This window comes from Syngnathus floridae, chromosome 14, assembly GCF_059516105.1.
Source record: "Syngnathus floridae isolate MCC-2025c chromosome 14, RoL_Sflo_1.0, whole genome shotgun sequence".
NCBI lineage: Eukaryota > Metazoa > Chordata > Actinopteri > Syngnathiformes > Syngnathidae > Syngnathus > Syngnathus floridae.
The window spans coordinates 1,790,285-1,805,807 of record NC_142426.1 but is presented as its reverse complement, the minus strand read 5'-3'; the positions used below and the strand labels follow the sequence as shown (position 1 = coordinate 1,805,807).

The 15,523-nt window shown below is 45.7% G+C and overlaps 1 protein-coding gene across 1 annotated transcript in view; it reads left to right on the top strand.

The window, feature by feature from the left end:
- The first annotated feature begins 725 nt into the window (after positions 1-725).
- LOC148386926 (glypican-1-like) overlaps positions 726-15,523 on the top strand; it is a 51,307-nt gene continuing 36,509 nt past the window's right edge. Inside the window, exon 1 of the mRNA XM_088396333.1 lies at positions 726-1,046. Within this exon, the coding sequence (XP_088252459.1) occupies positions 887-1,046 (160 nt within the window). The 5' untranslated portion in view covers positions 726-886. The remainder of the gene's footprint in view (positions 1,047-15,523) is intronic.

Genomic DNA, 15,523 nt, shown 5'->3' with positions numbered 1-15,523 from the left:
GATGTGCTCCATGACGTCAGTGCCACGGGGCGGTAGTCATTGAAGCAGGACGGTGCAGGTTTCTTTGGCACAGGAACGATGGTGGCAGCCTTGAAACACGAGGGGATGGCCTGCTGCAGGGAAACGTTAAAGATGTCCGTGAAGACACCCGACAGCTCCCCAGTGCAGTCCTTCAGAACAACATCCCGGGTGATGTTGTTCTTCATGGTTTAGGTCCACCTGCTGCAACACACCTGAATCAAATGACCTCCTTTGGGTATGTTGGAGACATATGTGCACGCCTGCTTTAGAGTGCACTCTTTGTTTTGATTGTATATTTGATTTTATATTATACCCCCCACCCCCCTCCCCAATGCTTGTACAGCTAACCCTACTTGTGTTCCCACGGCGCGTCAGAGCATTTAACGTTGACTGTGCGCACCTCCTCGTTCTGATGAGACCCCCCCCCCCCCCCCCCCCGCCTCCCTCCTTCCCTCCCTCCTTCCCTCCTGGCTCGTCCTTCCTACCCTCCCGGCTCGTCCTAATTGCCGGTCCAGACGTTTCGTGCATGGGGCTGCGCAAACGCGTCAAACTCCATGCTGGATTATTTCTGGGCGGACTGATTTGTTTGACTCTATAGCTCATTGTCAATGCCCTATTCTCAGCAGGACCTCTAAAACAAAGTGTGGAGTCGTTTTTAGCGCACCGCGTGACGCGGTTTTATTTTTTATTTTTTCCTCGCTCCCTTTTTTTTTGGGGGGGGGGGGGGCACCGGACGTCTGCCGTCACTTCAGTGGTAGGGAGTTTATTGAACGCATTGTGAGACTACTGTCTTCAGTCTGTATTTTCCTCAATTGCTTTCCCCCTCAATTTTCTTTTTGCACTTGACTGTTGACATTGTGCCGGGATGGATTCCTTCATCGTGGCAGCTCTGGTACTGTGCTCGCTCACGGCCACAGCTTGCGGGGACAAAGGCGCCAGCAAAGCCAGGAGTTGTTCGGATATAAGGCACTTTTATACCGGCAAAGGATTCGCAGTGAACGGCATTCCTCAGTCCGAAATATCGGGTGAGTGTGAACACATCCAACCCTTGACTTGGTCCCTGAATGCACCACGAGCTGTCAAAAATGTTTTGAAAAAAGTGACACAAAACCAACAAAACCACTGTTGTAGTGCGCTTCACTTTGTTCAAGTCTAATCGGAAAAAAGTGCGCATTCAATTATTATATTGATCCAATCAACGTAATGTCAAAAACATGATTTGTCTTGCATCAAATGAAGTTTAAACGCATTGTAAAACAGAATGGTAATGAAGCATTTTAGTTTCAATATCTATTTAGCAGCATCTATCGAAAGTGTCCCAATCTGCACTTCGAACACATGTTGCATATGCTGTGTGTGTGGCAATGCTGAACCAAAGTCAATGAATACACATTAAGAGTAAGTAAGCATAATGGCATGATCAGAAATGCGTTTAACACGTTGAAGCGGCTGTTTCTTTGCGGTCCTAACGCGCGCACGGCGCGCGGGCGGGCGCCTGACTGCTGAGAATTGTTGCTTATTATAAATGAGCAGCAGCCAGTCACTTGAGTGTGAGCTGTGAGAGCACCGTGTTACTCATCGCTGTGTCATCTGTAGTCTAATGCCAGCCTCTCTGCGGCTTAGACGTGCGCGTCTTGTGGAATTGGGTGGATGGCTTGGAAAACATACTTTAGGTACAGTGGGGAACATGCACTGACAGGAAAGACGGCCGGTTTTGATGATGCATGCTTATGCCTTTTTCCTACATCGAAAGAAAATGCTTTCTGGACATAGGGCACGTGATGTTCGAATGGGCTGTCTGTCAGTCATGGTGGAGTCCCCCAAGGGCCAATATACACTCGGGTTTGTTGTTTGAGTAGTTTTACAGACCTGCAGGGCTGAAGCAATAGACAGGTATGTTTCCCAAGCTGTCATTCCAAGCTATCACTTCCAGTGACAATCCAATGGACGATGTATCATCAAACACAGGTGAATATCTAAGGCGGAATACAATATGTTCCACATTTCAACCCATTTTCCCATAGGACATGAAAGACCGTGAGAGAGATGAATTCAAACATTTCTTTGTGTACGCATGATACATTTTGGAAGATAATTGCTAAAAACACAAATCTGCATCTAAAATGGGGTACATTAGTGACACATTTGGGGCCCAGCATGAGTCACTCACTTGAGCTCATTCCGATTGTCCGCGGGCTTGGTTGCTTTAAAGCGCCACGTTGTCAGCCGTGAGTGTGAGCTCAGTCGTTTCGTTTTTCGCCCTGCCCACACCCCCACTCGCTTTTTGATATACCGTATTTGCCGGTGTATAAGTCGACTCGGTGTATAAGTCGACCCCCTAAAATTCGACGGAAATTTACGATTTTATGATATATCCTTTGTATAAGTCGAGCTCAATTGTTGCATTATATTAAACTTCAAAATTCAATCAGAAATATGCGAAATTTATTGACGAAATGTGTTCAAATTCCGGGAGGCCGTGCGCATGCGCAGTGGCCGGAAATAACTCCAGCCGAGCGGATCGGCTGTTTATAAGCACCGCGGAGGAGATCGTGGAGCCTCATTCAACTTCCAGCGGCCGGCGAGCTCGCGCACGCCGCCCGGCACCAACGGGAGGCCGGAAATAGCTCCAAGCCGAGCGGATCGGCACTTTATAAGCACCGCGGAGGAGATCGCGGAGCCTCATTCGACTTCCAGCGGCCAGCGCACTCGCGCACGCCGCCTGGCACCACCGGGAGGCCGTGCGCACGCGCCAAGTGGCCGGAAATAGCTCCCGCCGAGCGGATCGGCTCTTTATAAGCACCGCGGAGGAGATCGCGGAGCCTCATTCGACTTCCAGCGGCCAGCGCACTCGTGCACGCCGCCTGGCACCACCGGGAGGCCGTGCGCATGCGCCAAGTGGCCGGAAATAGCTCCCGCCGAGCGGATCGGCTCTTTATAAGCACCGCGGAGGAGATCGCGGAGCCTCATTCGACTTCCAGCGGCCGTAAAGTGTCCGCCTCGGCTGGTTCCCCATGTCGGCCACCACAAGTGAAAATTCGGCCTCTTCCCCTGGAAGTCTGGCCAAGTTTGGCAAATATTTTCAAAGTGCGAACGACTCAACCGCCGTAAAGTGTCCGCCTCGGCTGGTTCTCCGTGTCGGCCACCACAAGTGAAAATTCGGCCTCTTCCCCTGGAAGTCCGGCCAAGTTTGGCGAATATTTTCTAAGTGCCAACGACTCAACCGCCGTAAAGTGTCCGCCTCGGCTGGTTCCCTGTGTCGGCCACCACAAGTGAAAATTCGGCCTCTTCCCCTGGAAATCCGGCCAAGTTTGGCGAATATTTTCTAAGTGCCAACGACTCAACCGCCGTAAAGTGTCCGCCTCGGCTGGTTCCTCCGGTCGGCCAGAACAAGTGAAAATTCGGCCTCTTCCCCTGGAAGTCTGGCCAAGTTTGGCGAATATTTTCTAAGTGCCAACGACATTCATTTAGACATGGCGATTGAATGTTTACGTACCGGTAGTTATTGTCGTTGCTTGACGCGCGATGACTCGCACATTCGCTCAATACCCAGTACTTCCCCCTAGCAGTCATCGTCGCTGCCTGGCTTTCGATGTCCGTTATTGAGGTGAGAATATTTGAAATTGTTGCTGAGGATGCGTGTTAATGCGACGAACGCTTTATAATGATTCAGTTTCTCGCTGTTTGATGAGCCTGACGGACGCACACCCACGCACAATGAGATGCATGAGAAACGGCCTTGGTTACCATCACATTTGAAGCGATGAATACGAAGTTAAATTTTATGACTCGGTGTATAAGTCGAGGTCGATTTTTTTCGGTCGATTTTGGATCGAAAAAGGTCGACCAATACACCGGCAAATACGGTAATTGTGGCCCATAAAAAATGTTATTTTCCATATATGCTACGGACCGCTACAAAATGGCCCGCAAATGGCCACCAGGCCGTAGTTTGGACACCACTGGTGGAGTAATTCACGTTGATCAAAGAGGAGGCCAGTTCGTACCTCAACCCAGGCTTGCTTAACAAGAATGTCAACTTTAAAAGTGTGAAGACTGTGCTGCGTTTGTAATGAAACTTTTCATGTCGCCATACATCAAAAGGTGCAAAGGACCAAGTAGTAACCCGAGTCTTAGAATTTTATGGCCGGCCTGTAGTGAAATAATGAATGCCCGCCCGCCTACCCGACCGAGCTCTTCCTCTTCCTATGTTTTTTCCCCTTCAAATGTGTATGCAATCCATAATACATTAAAGAAAGACCTCCTTTCTTGAAATCAATAAAACGGACCTGTACTCAAGTTCAGGTTAGATCGGCATAGGCAGAGGACGCTTTGACGATTTTCCTCCTCGCGTCTCCGCCGTCTCCAGCCTGGAGGACATAAATAAGCACTCTGGAGTGGCTCTAGTCTGGCATATTAAACACCTGGGTAAAAACATGAAAGCTTCACTTTATGCTTCTCAATTATGAGCCACCTGAATATTGAGGCTGATCCCTGACATTTGGCTGAGGATGTGACACCGAGGCGTGATCAGACAGACTCATGACTGCACCCAAGGTCACCCGGCCTCGTGTGTGTCACTTCATTTCCCGACTGCCAATATACATAATACGTATCCATTTGCGCCACTGAAAAAGATAACATTAAAAGGGGAAAGAAACTCTTGCTGATTAGTTTCAGCGAAATGTTGGCGCAAGGTTTAATGAAGTGAGGAAATAAGTCTGTTGCGCAGAAACAAAAGTCTTGCAATGAATGAATTTCTCCGTAGAGTATAATCAATTGTGGAGCCGACCCGGCTTTCTTGTCGTTGTTTTGTCCAAAGACAAGAAAAAGAAGGATAATTGATTTTCCTCCTCCCGCTAGTGGATAATTAGCATCAGCGCAACTTATCTTTTGGTCAGTGATGAATGCTCCTCAACTCACATTTTCTTTCTTCCTTGTCTGGAGTGCACTTTCAATGAGATAAAAGAGTTGGACTCTTGATTGCAAGAAAAAACAAGGCGAGCTGCCCGAGCGAGACATGTGCAGACTGGGCTGGTAACGTTTTGCTCCGCCGGTGCGGGCGGGCATCCCCGTGCTGCCTTTTTGTTGTTGTTGATTGCCGCTTGCCAGAGGCTGACAGTGTGCTGCTCTGTGCTCTGAAATGTCATCTGTAAGTGCTGTGCGAGATTGTTGCTCAGCACCCCTGCTAGGAGCTGCACACTGACGCCACTGTGGGAGAGTTGGAGAGACAGACACACAGAGAGAAAAAAAGAGAAAGGCAGAGAGAGACAGGCCGGCCGGCCAGTCGCTACGGTCGCCCACAGCGACGGGCTTGTTTTGAACTCGGCAAGCCCAGAAATGTTTAATAAACACATCTCGGATTGAAATTGCTCTTATACGTTTGACGGAGCCTAATGATAAGTCCTTAACTCGCCGATGACTTTGGTTCAAGTCCTCACTGATTCAATCTTAGGAATGGCATTTGTCTTGCATAAAACATCCTTTAGCCCCTTATTGGGAAATGTACTAAATTTGGTCACTGAAGCAGGAGCTGCTAATGGAGCTAGCTGTCAGACAGGAGAAAAACAATCCTATTGGCTCATAAGTTTATCCAATCAAATATAGATACTATAATATAAAATATCTATTTTCAAATATGAGTTGTTGTTGTTTTTTTTTGCTTTAATTGCGAGCTGAATTAGGTGGGGAAAAAAAATCAATTCAGGACCTAAACATGACTGAGAGGTCACTTTCCCCCCCGTATGAACCCCTCCTTTTTGCTTTAAACACATTATAGCCAAATACATGTACTGTGCCGTGACGGCTGGTGTGGAGACTCGGACAAAAAAAAGACAAAGCCCCCCCCCCCCCATCACATTTAAAGGGTGCAAGGTGTTGTTATTATGCGTTTCAGCGAGCCAACTTCCCCGAGCCCATCAGGCAGGCCGGCAGGTAGGCAGCTACAGACTAGCACTCTATTACAGCAAATTCACAAAAGAAGAAAAGGCTTGAAAAGAAAAAAAAAAGGAAGCCTCAGTTAAACATGTTGAAGAAGCTTTTCATTCCATAATGATTTCTAAGAATGAATGGCTTGTTTTCACCTTGTAGTGGAAATAAAACTTCATCTGGAATGGCACTCAGGAGTGCACAAATGGCCAAATGTAGAAATGGGTTAAGTCATTTATGCATCATCCTGCTTAATAATGATAAAATTCAGGCTTGTTCGAAGCAGATCTAGAATAAAAAACTGAAAAGACTTACACTAGCACAAGTGCCGATATAAAGACGCCCTAAACAAAGGGAAAAATAGGAAAAATGGAGATAAACACTTGGCATTCCAATTCCATGCGGCGGCATTGGGAGTGGAATTCATTAGCAGATAAGTGCGCCCAAGCCTAATTGGAGATTGTCAGTGGAAAGGCCCTCGCCCGACATCAACACTTGTTTGTATCGGAGTTGAAAGCCAGTCTTGCCATCGCGTCTCTTGTCTGAGCTTGTTGACGTGTGTGCGTGTCAGCCTCGTGTGCGTGTGCGTGCGTGTGTGTGTGTGTGTGTGTGTGTGTGTGTGTGTGTATACCGGCAAATTGCGCAGCTTAGTTTGCTTCTTTTTTTTGCTTTTAATTGTCATTCCAGTGTACAAAGTTAAACACTGCAACAACACACCTTCAGTTTCATTGTTCCTTCCTTGGAATAAGTGCTGCCGGAAAAGAAGAAGGAAAAGGTTAATCCGTTCTTAACTGAGCTTCTACTGAGGTATGCTATCTCAAATACCGCACAACTGTATCACCTAAGGGCATAACTTTAAAATTAAACTTGTAGGATTATTACAAAAAAGAAAAGAAAGAACAGACCCGACTACCTTACAGAAAACTTTACAGCAACGCTAAATGACTTTGTATTTCTTGAAGATGTGACTGTTACCTTCACCGTTCAAGATGACCATGTTCAGCAGCTCATTGGACGGCGCGAAGTAAACCGTGAAAGCAACCTAAGACTTGAACTATATTAAAAGTGCGTCGAGTACCCTCATTAGACAAAAATAGCGCTTTGCTATCATCTAGTGCACAGGTGTCAAACCCAAGGCCCGGGGGCCAGATACAGCCCACCACATCAATTGATGAGGCCCGGAAAGACAAATCGAATTCATTCATGACTATAATTGTCTTCAATTTGAAAAAGAATCTTTTTTTTTATCAAATATTTTAACTGTTTTTACTCGTCTGTTTTTTTTCTAGCTTATATTGGTGGACTCGGTGCTATACCAGGTAGCATTGCAAAGCCCAGACCGAAATGAAAACATGACTACGTGTGATCGAGCAGTCGGCAAGTCCCATCTTTTCCCATGTACGGTATAAATATAGAAAATGCTCCAATAGTTCAAGTGACTCATTTGCGGAGAGCAAAAGTGTTGACGTACGATGATTTTAGGCTCAAAATGAGCGGCTAAATCACAAGCGCATACAGTACACGTCTTTGGCTTCGAAATGCGCGCCACATGTTTGCTGTTCATTTGGCACGCTTCCACACCACAGGAAATGTGCCATGAAGGCGTCGTTTGGCGTCCGCTTCTGCTCATGTCCTCCCTCGAGTGAGGTTCAAACCGTACACTGATCAAGGAAGTGCTGTAAATGTACTGATAAGGGAGAACATCTGCCCATCTTTGGTTTTGGTTTGAAGATCCTTATGTATTTGATTCATTTGGCTATCCAGCATACAGTTGTTCAAATCCAAAGGAATGGAAAAAACAGGTTTGAATCTCGGGTCCAGATATTCGTTGTCGAGTTCCCATGTTCTTGCTTGGATTTGATTCCTACGTTGTTCCATTCTTAGCTACATCCACCTTTGGAACCATGAGATCAGAGTTACTGCCATCCTGCTAAAAATCATATGGAAAAGATCGAAAGGTTAACGAGCTTCAGTGGGATTTGAAACTACGCCTCAACGTCGACTCCAAGGCTACTCGGCAACACTCGCTCGACCGTTCCGGCTTTGTTTTACGAGCCTAACGTCACGTGAACTTTTGCGGTTCTGCTTTCCCGCTGCTTACGGCCACGGTGCTGACCCAACTTTCAAAGCCGTATGAGAGCACAGTGTGATGTCTGCAGGCCACCACGCCCCAAAGAAACACACAGCTCTGCAGTTGTGCAATGAACTTTCTGGCATCTGCTTCTTTGCACTTAGGGAAATGTTGTCACTATGGCAACTGCACAAGCAATTTCACTGCTTGATGATTTGTTGGATTTCAAGCCAAAAAGGTTCTATTCTTCCATCTATTTCCCTTGTCTTCATTAAGCTCATGCGTAAGATGGAATGAGCGAAGCTCGACCCTTGACAAGCGTTCACTTTCATGGAGACTTATGTATGAATGAATGAACCAAGGCATACGTTTTTTTGGATTGTAGGCCAAAGCCTCAAATCTCAAATAGCCACTGCAAATCCCCAAGCACGCGTGAGATTCAAAAGACAGCACTTTGACCTCACGGAGGGCAAATGGCAGTTTGATCCCCACTCACCCCTACATCTTCCGAGCGAGCGAGCGCCGCTTATCGGTGGCAAACGCTGTTAGCGAATGCAAATTGTGTGTTTCCAACAACTCGCCGTCTCTTTGCTTTGACTTAGACGTGGTCAAGCAGTCAGCACAGAATCTTTGCTTTGGCCGAGAGTACAAAAAGAACGGAACAGCTCACTTAAGCATACGTTTTCAGAAGTAGGCAAAGATTCACTCTTTTTCATTCTTTATTTATGTCACTATTGTATATTTATTGAGTGCTATTTTCCTCATGAACCTACATTACAAACAATGGTTTATGGAAGGCTGGAACGGATTAAGGGCACTTCCATTCATTTCAATAAGGGAAAGGTGTATTGAGAATCAAGTGTTTTACTGTTGAATTATTTGTATACAAGCAAAAAATAGGAATTTGTAAATTGAGAAAATCGACTGTAATCTCTGATCATACACTGTATTTCTCTCGAGCCCAGATCCAGTTATTTGCTAGGAAATGTAATCAATAGATTGACATCTTCTCCTGTTTTATTGTGCGAGCGAGCGAGCGTGCGAGCCAGACATCAAAAGCCAGCCTGCCGATGGCTCGGCGATCTCATCTGTTCCTGTCTCTTTATATTCAACACTATCTCCTCTCTTCCCCAAGCTTTTATGCGTGTCTCCACCACAAGATCTCAATTTGATATCAGCAAGGTAGCGTCTGATCGGTGAACCAATCAGTGAAATGTGTTTGGCTCCTGATGTCTGGCTCCCACGACGCCGATTTAATAAAGATGAGCTGCAGCAGCTCATGTCCTTCCCTCAGTCACACTCGAGCTACGTATTATCATAGACAATCTCACTGAGAGTGGAAATAATTAAGGGTGTGTGCGTGTGTCAGTGTGTGAGACCAACACGGCAGGTGGGTCAGGACTTGTGAATATGTTCTTTGTGTCCAGTTTGCTCTCCCCCGAGGTGCAAACATCAGCCTCCGTAATCACTGGCAAAGCAGCTACATGTTTCCAGTTGCACCGCTCACTCCCACATTGCGAGAAGCTGCCGACAGCTCCTTTAGGGCTTCCTCTGGCGAGTACAGTTTGGGGGAAACAAGCACATGTGGACTTGGGGATCGTGCGGCCGAGAGATCCCAAGTTGGAGTTTTCGAAGAATTGCAATTAGCATCTTTTGTCGCACGTGTTAGACAAAAAGGTCATTTTCGATAGGTGTGAATGAATGCTTCGGTCCGTCGGTTGGTCGGCCTGCCTGTCTGTTGACCAGTCCGGGCTGCGGAGTGGTCTGCTTTAGGCATAGGTTCCAGCTCACCTAGGACAAATGGCACAGATTGATTTTAGACAGCACAAAGAAATTGTGCTTAGTATGTCTGGCTCATAAACACACACTTTTCTCCTCTTCGTTCCCATTTTGTAGCCTCTCGTATTGATGTTTTGGAACCTTCTTTCAGACCCACTAATAAGCTTTGAATGTTTTTATTTTTTGGATGGCTGTTTTGATGATTTCGCATCATCAATTTCCAGCAGGCTTTTTAATTGCCTCTTAGATTAAAGCAACTTGTTTTGACAGAAGAGTGTTTGATTGAATGAACGCTTTATTTTCTTGATCTTTCTGTGGGAATCTATTTCTCGTCTGCCCAAACTTCCTCTGCCTTCCTGGAAATCAAACAAACGCTTCTTCGCATTTGAGTGCACTTTCATGGTAAGCCTTGAGATCAGCGCTTTTCCTCTGCATTAAGTTCCTCTCATGACTAAAGCACTATTTGCCGTATTTGCGGCCAGTTGTCTTCCACTTTCCCTCAGCTGCCCGCTCGCATGCCAACTCGCATCCGCTGTGCTGTCTTCAGCACATTGTTGGGCGTAATTAGATAGAAAGATCTGCTTTGATGCTGACATCATTTGTGTGTGGCTCCCAAAAATCCCACTCGTGGTTTTCTTGTTAGGCTTGACCATTGCGGCTCTTTGGACCATGGAAGTAGATGATGGAAGAGTGGGCATGACCGAAGCGTTACGAAGGTCTTGGAAGACGAGGAACCCGTAGACAAGCTTATAATTACATGCAATTACTGTCAATGTCATCCTGTTTGGTGGTAAAAGATGTGTTTTCATTACTTAAATGGCCATTTTTTTTTTTGCTCACTTACACTATGTCTGGTCTGGTCTGCTACCCTGCTGTCTCACTTGTTCCAGTCCCTTCCATTTGTTCATCTTCTCCTCGGTTTTTATCAAACATCCATCCGTTCATTTTGATAGGTAGGGTACATCCGGCAGCCATTCACTTTGATTTAGTTGCAGGGATGATTTTGCTGGATCATTAAGAAACCTTGTTGATTCAACTCAAATTACAAAGAAATCAATGATTACTTCATAAGAAGCATCGTATCCATTCCATAATAACCTTCTGGGCATTCCGTCTGCAGAAAGTAGATAAGATCTTGGAGCAGCTAAAAGCAGGACCAAGTTGTGGCGCAACCCGTAGATAGCTACTACGTTCAACCAACATGATATGGTATTTTATTCATAAACGTGACAATCGTGTCCATCGACCTGTTGAGTAGATGTGTAACTTTTGCGTTTGCCTGATCTTTACGAGATCTGAACTCCAATGCGGGGTGCACGCCAATATTAATACGTAAATTGTATCTTTGAGTTGAGAGAAACCGTTCTTCTTCAGTCTGCTAGGAAAACATTTTTTCTGGGCTTGGTCACATTTTAAAAATCAGTTAAGAGGTTACATCTCTGTGTCTTGCCTCAAGCAAGCTGATGTTGAAATTCTGTAATAGAAAAAGGTTCCCAGCCACACAGTCAATTGTCTTGTGTAACTACTTTATGATTTCACTAGCCGAAAGGGCGCTTGTAACAAGTGGTTCCGTCTTTAATATGCACACCCTCCATCCCCCCAGGGGTGAAGGCAAGCGGTGAGCTAATGAACTTGAAATGACAGTAACTTATTTAGATCTCATTTTTCTCCCGCTCAGTCAGAACGGAGGACGCTTGGTTTCATTTGTCTCGGCGTGCCGGCGTTTGGGTCTTCCCTTATTTTCCCATCTTCCTCCCTCCCTCCCTCCCTCCCTCCCTCCCTCCCTCCCTCCCTCCCTCCCTCCCTCCCTCCCTCCCTCCCTCCCTCCCTCCCTCCCTCCCTCCCTCCCTCCCTCCCTCCCTCCCTCCCCCAGCACAGTCCTCCTCTCTCATAAATATTTGACATCTTTCAAATGAACTCCCTCAACTTGAGCTTAGCGCATGGTTGCTCACCTTGTGGGCTTTCTTAATGTGTTTGCTTTGCCCGTTGGACTGTGTGGCGATTTCAATACACTTCCGTGTTTGTGCATTGTTTGTGTTTTTTTTTAAGAAAGGTTCATGCGAGCACACATGTAAAGTGGTAAAGGCCATATCAAGGGATCTCTCTCTGTCTATGTATGGATGTGCGTGTTAACCTTTCACCTCAGGACTTAACGCAATGATTTTTGTCTGTGATATCATCTGCTCTATTTTGTATGAGCGTGTGTGCTTCTCTTGGCCAGCATGTGGTTTTAACTAAAAGCCTTGAGTGTAAATCTTTCATTGGTTTTGCTACCTTCCAGCTGCTTAAAACGAAAAGAAGAGAGAACGACATGGCGCTAGGTTGGTTAAACTGCTACTTTAATTATGAGTCATTTCATGAGTGCTTGTGAAAATAATAGTTATTAGTTTTGAGGATTCATCGTCTCTCTGACACACATTTTTTGTGTGTAGAGCAATTTTTTGGAGTTGTTATGCTTTCATCTGGTGCATGTTTTCGGGATCTGTCCATATCTGCGGTGTTAGAGTGCACGACTTCCTGCTGTGGTGTGTGTCTTCTGAGCTATCCTGCTAAGACCATCACATTCTTCGCTTGAGGTCCGTGACATTGCTCAGTCAAAAGTTGACTCTCAACTGGAGCTGTGCAGTGATGGATGAAATGCCGCCCACTGAAATGTGGTTTACAGCAGTAGTCACCATTTTCACAGTTTGTGGATTCTTATATCGACATAAAGGTATTGATTGATTGATTGATTGATTGATTGATTGATTGATTTAGACCATGTCCGCCCTATTACTCGATAAACTCACATTTGTCCTTTTTGTGTGTTACATTACGGCAAGGAACTAAGGTGAATTGAATTGAGGGGCTTCATTTTGACAAAAGTAGTGCTTTGACACCATCTTGTGGCATCTATAGGCAACATGCGTAGATTGATGATGGCTATCTTCCCGTGTATGTCCGAAGGGGTTTCAATGGCTGCTTGCGAATAGGTCGAAAAGTGCTTCTTTATGGCATCAAACATTTTCGTAGGATCAAGTTCAACAAGGAACTTTCCAAAAGAAAATGCTACGATGCTCATTATCGTCGATGCTGTCGCGATATTCCAAATGAAGTGTTTTCCTATGTTTCTTCTACATCCAAGTGTCATTTTCTCTTGAAAACATTTAATGCTCTTAAAGTTGAAAAAGCGTTTTCACATCCCAGCTCGATAGATCAGCTTTAAGCTTCCTCTTTCCTTCTAAGCTTCCTTGCCAGCCTCACCTCATCTCGGCTGGCTTTGTGTCCTTGATGAAGCACAGCTGCTCATCCCTTTTTTGTTTTCCGACAGTCAGGAGAAATGGCCTGAGCGTTGCTGATGTCGAAGGATGGCGAGAAGTTTTGCTCATGCATTGGACGCTGGGCTGTGCTGGGCTGGCCTGGCCTGGGCTGGGCTGGGCTGGGCTGGGCTGAGCTGGGCTGGGCTGGGCTTGGCTGGTCCTGGGCTGGGCTGGGCTGGGCTGGCTATTTGTGTCCCCGCAGCTCCTTGCTAAGGCTCCGGTTTCTCAACTGCTACATACTAAGTGTATGTTTATGTACGTGTTTGTGCTTCCAAGTTTGGATTCAAATCACGTCTGAATTCATTCCGTATCATCCGAGCTAACTTTATTATAATGATACGTAGGTATTCATCAGGCCATGCAACAACCATTTGTCAATTGCAACGCTCTTCTACATGCTGTTTTACCTTCAAAGTCATCTGAACTTTGTGACGCAATTGCCAGAGAAGTGACATTGCTCTCGGCCCGCTGTTTGGAACCGCACATTTTACGCCTCTCGTTGTTTATACGTGTGTTTATATGCGTGCGGCTTGCGTACTGCAAGAATCCGCCGTTCTCTGTTGGTGCCAATGCCACAGTGCTGAGAGGCACCAAGGAAGGTCAAGCAAAGGTGAGACAACGTTGACATACGTATTTATTTTTTCCCCATCTGTTTGTTAGTGAACTATTTGAAATTGCTATTGTGCAAGAAGGGGCGACCACAAGATAGCGAGCGACAAAGGGCAACATTTTCCCCAATGAAGCTCCTCAGCTCACTTCAACATACGTCATTTCCCGGCACCGTGAAAAATGACTTTGGCCTGAGCACAAAAAAGGTCAATAGTCAATAACAGAGGACAGATTAAAAAAGACACAAGTGAGTTGTGAATGTTCAAACAACAGAGTGGCTATGTATGCTTTTGGGATTCTATTTATAGCTGTGTGTGTGTGTGTGTGTGTGTGTGTGTGTGTGTGTGTGTGTGTGTGTGTGTGTGTGTGTGTGTGTGTGTGTGTGTGTGTGTGTGTGTGTGTGTGTGTGTGTGTGTGTGTGTGTGTGTGTGTGTGTGTGTGTGTGTGTGTGTGTGTGTGTGTTTTGCTATGGTTTCCTTCTATAGAATAGCATGGAATGGAATATAAATGTAACCTCGAGGGACATTATCGACTCTGGCAGAAAAGCACTGGAGTTGCTCATTCACCTGTCTGTCAGGTTGCAATCTCTCCCTGCATGCAGCTTTCACCATTGTTACCGTCTCACAAAAGCACTTTAGTGTCTCTCCAACGGCCACGGATGGTTATTGTGTTTGGCGGCTAAATAACATGCTGCGGTAGCTCCAAGTGGGCCCGCTTGTACTGAACTCCCCCCCCCCCCTGCATTTTGCAAATAGCCCACATCCCTCTGGAGAACACTGCGGCTAATGCACAATTGCACTGCTATAAATACACACTCACAGAAGTAGTCTTATATGTGATTATTATTTTATTAGCACCTGTGAGAAGGGCTTTTTTTGTGCTCCACTGATGTGTCTCACCAACCTGGAGCAGGGTTAGGGGAAAATCGATGACTTAGTCTCATGAGTCTGACTATTAGTAGCGTTTGTGAAGTGAATGGCAAATGTGTGTTAACAGCATCCCACTGAATTGTGCATCACTAATTGCCTTGCCGACAGATATTTGTATTGGTGTGCAAGAGCGATATAGTGCTACAGCTCTGCCTGGTTGTCTTCAAATGGATGAGCAAGCACTGTGCAATTGGGCAATAAATGGTGGCATCTGCACAATACTGACGAGAGCTTTTCCCATAGTCACTTACAGTGTGTGTTAATGGCAACACGTGTTGTCCCACCATTTCAGTTCGGATATCTATTAGGCGCGTCAAAAAAAATGAATGGCAACAAAAATTGCTAGAAATACTTGTGTGTGTGTGTGTGTATGTGTGTGTGTGTGTGTGTGTGTACGTGTGTGTATGTATTTATGTATGTACGTATGTATGTATGTATGTATGTATCTCTGCAGGAATTGTGGAATATGAAGCCATCTCCAGGGCAGAAAACCAATGTAGAAGCACACTCGGTGGGCGTGTATTCCCTCAACTGCTTTAATGTGCATGCAAATTGAAATAGTGTTTTTGCACTTGGCAGCAGGTTTATGTTTTAATTTTTGCTTTCAAAAACAGATGTTACACAAGGTCACTGCTATGCCTCCATGTGTCCTTCCGAAGATTTTTTTTTTGTCAACTTGTTGAAATGATGTTTTGCAGTTTTTTTTTTTTTAAAAATACGATTGATCGTACCTTCAAGGATGAGTGTGCATTTGTAAAACAACCCAGAGTTTTCATGAGCAAATCTGGCCTTGCTGTTCAAGTCCTTTCCTTGGTTGCACACACACACACACACACATGCACGCACGCATGCACGCACGCACGCACGCACGCACACACACACACACA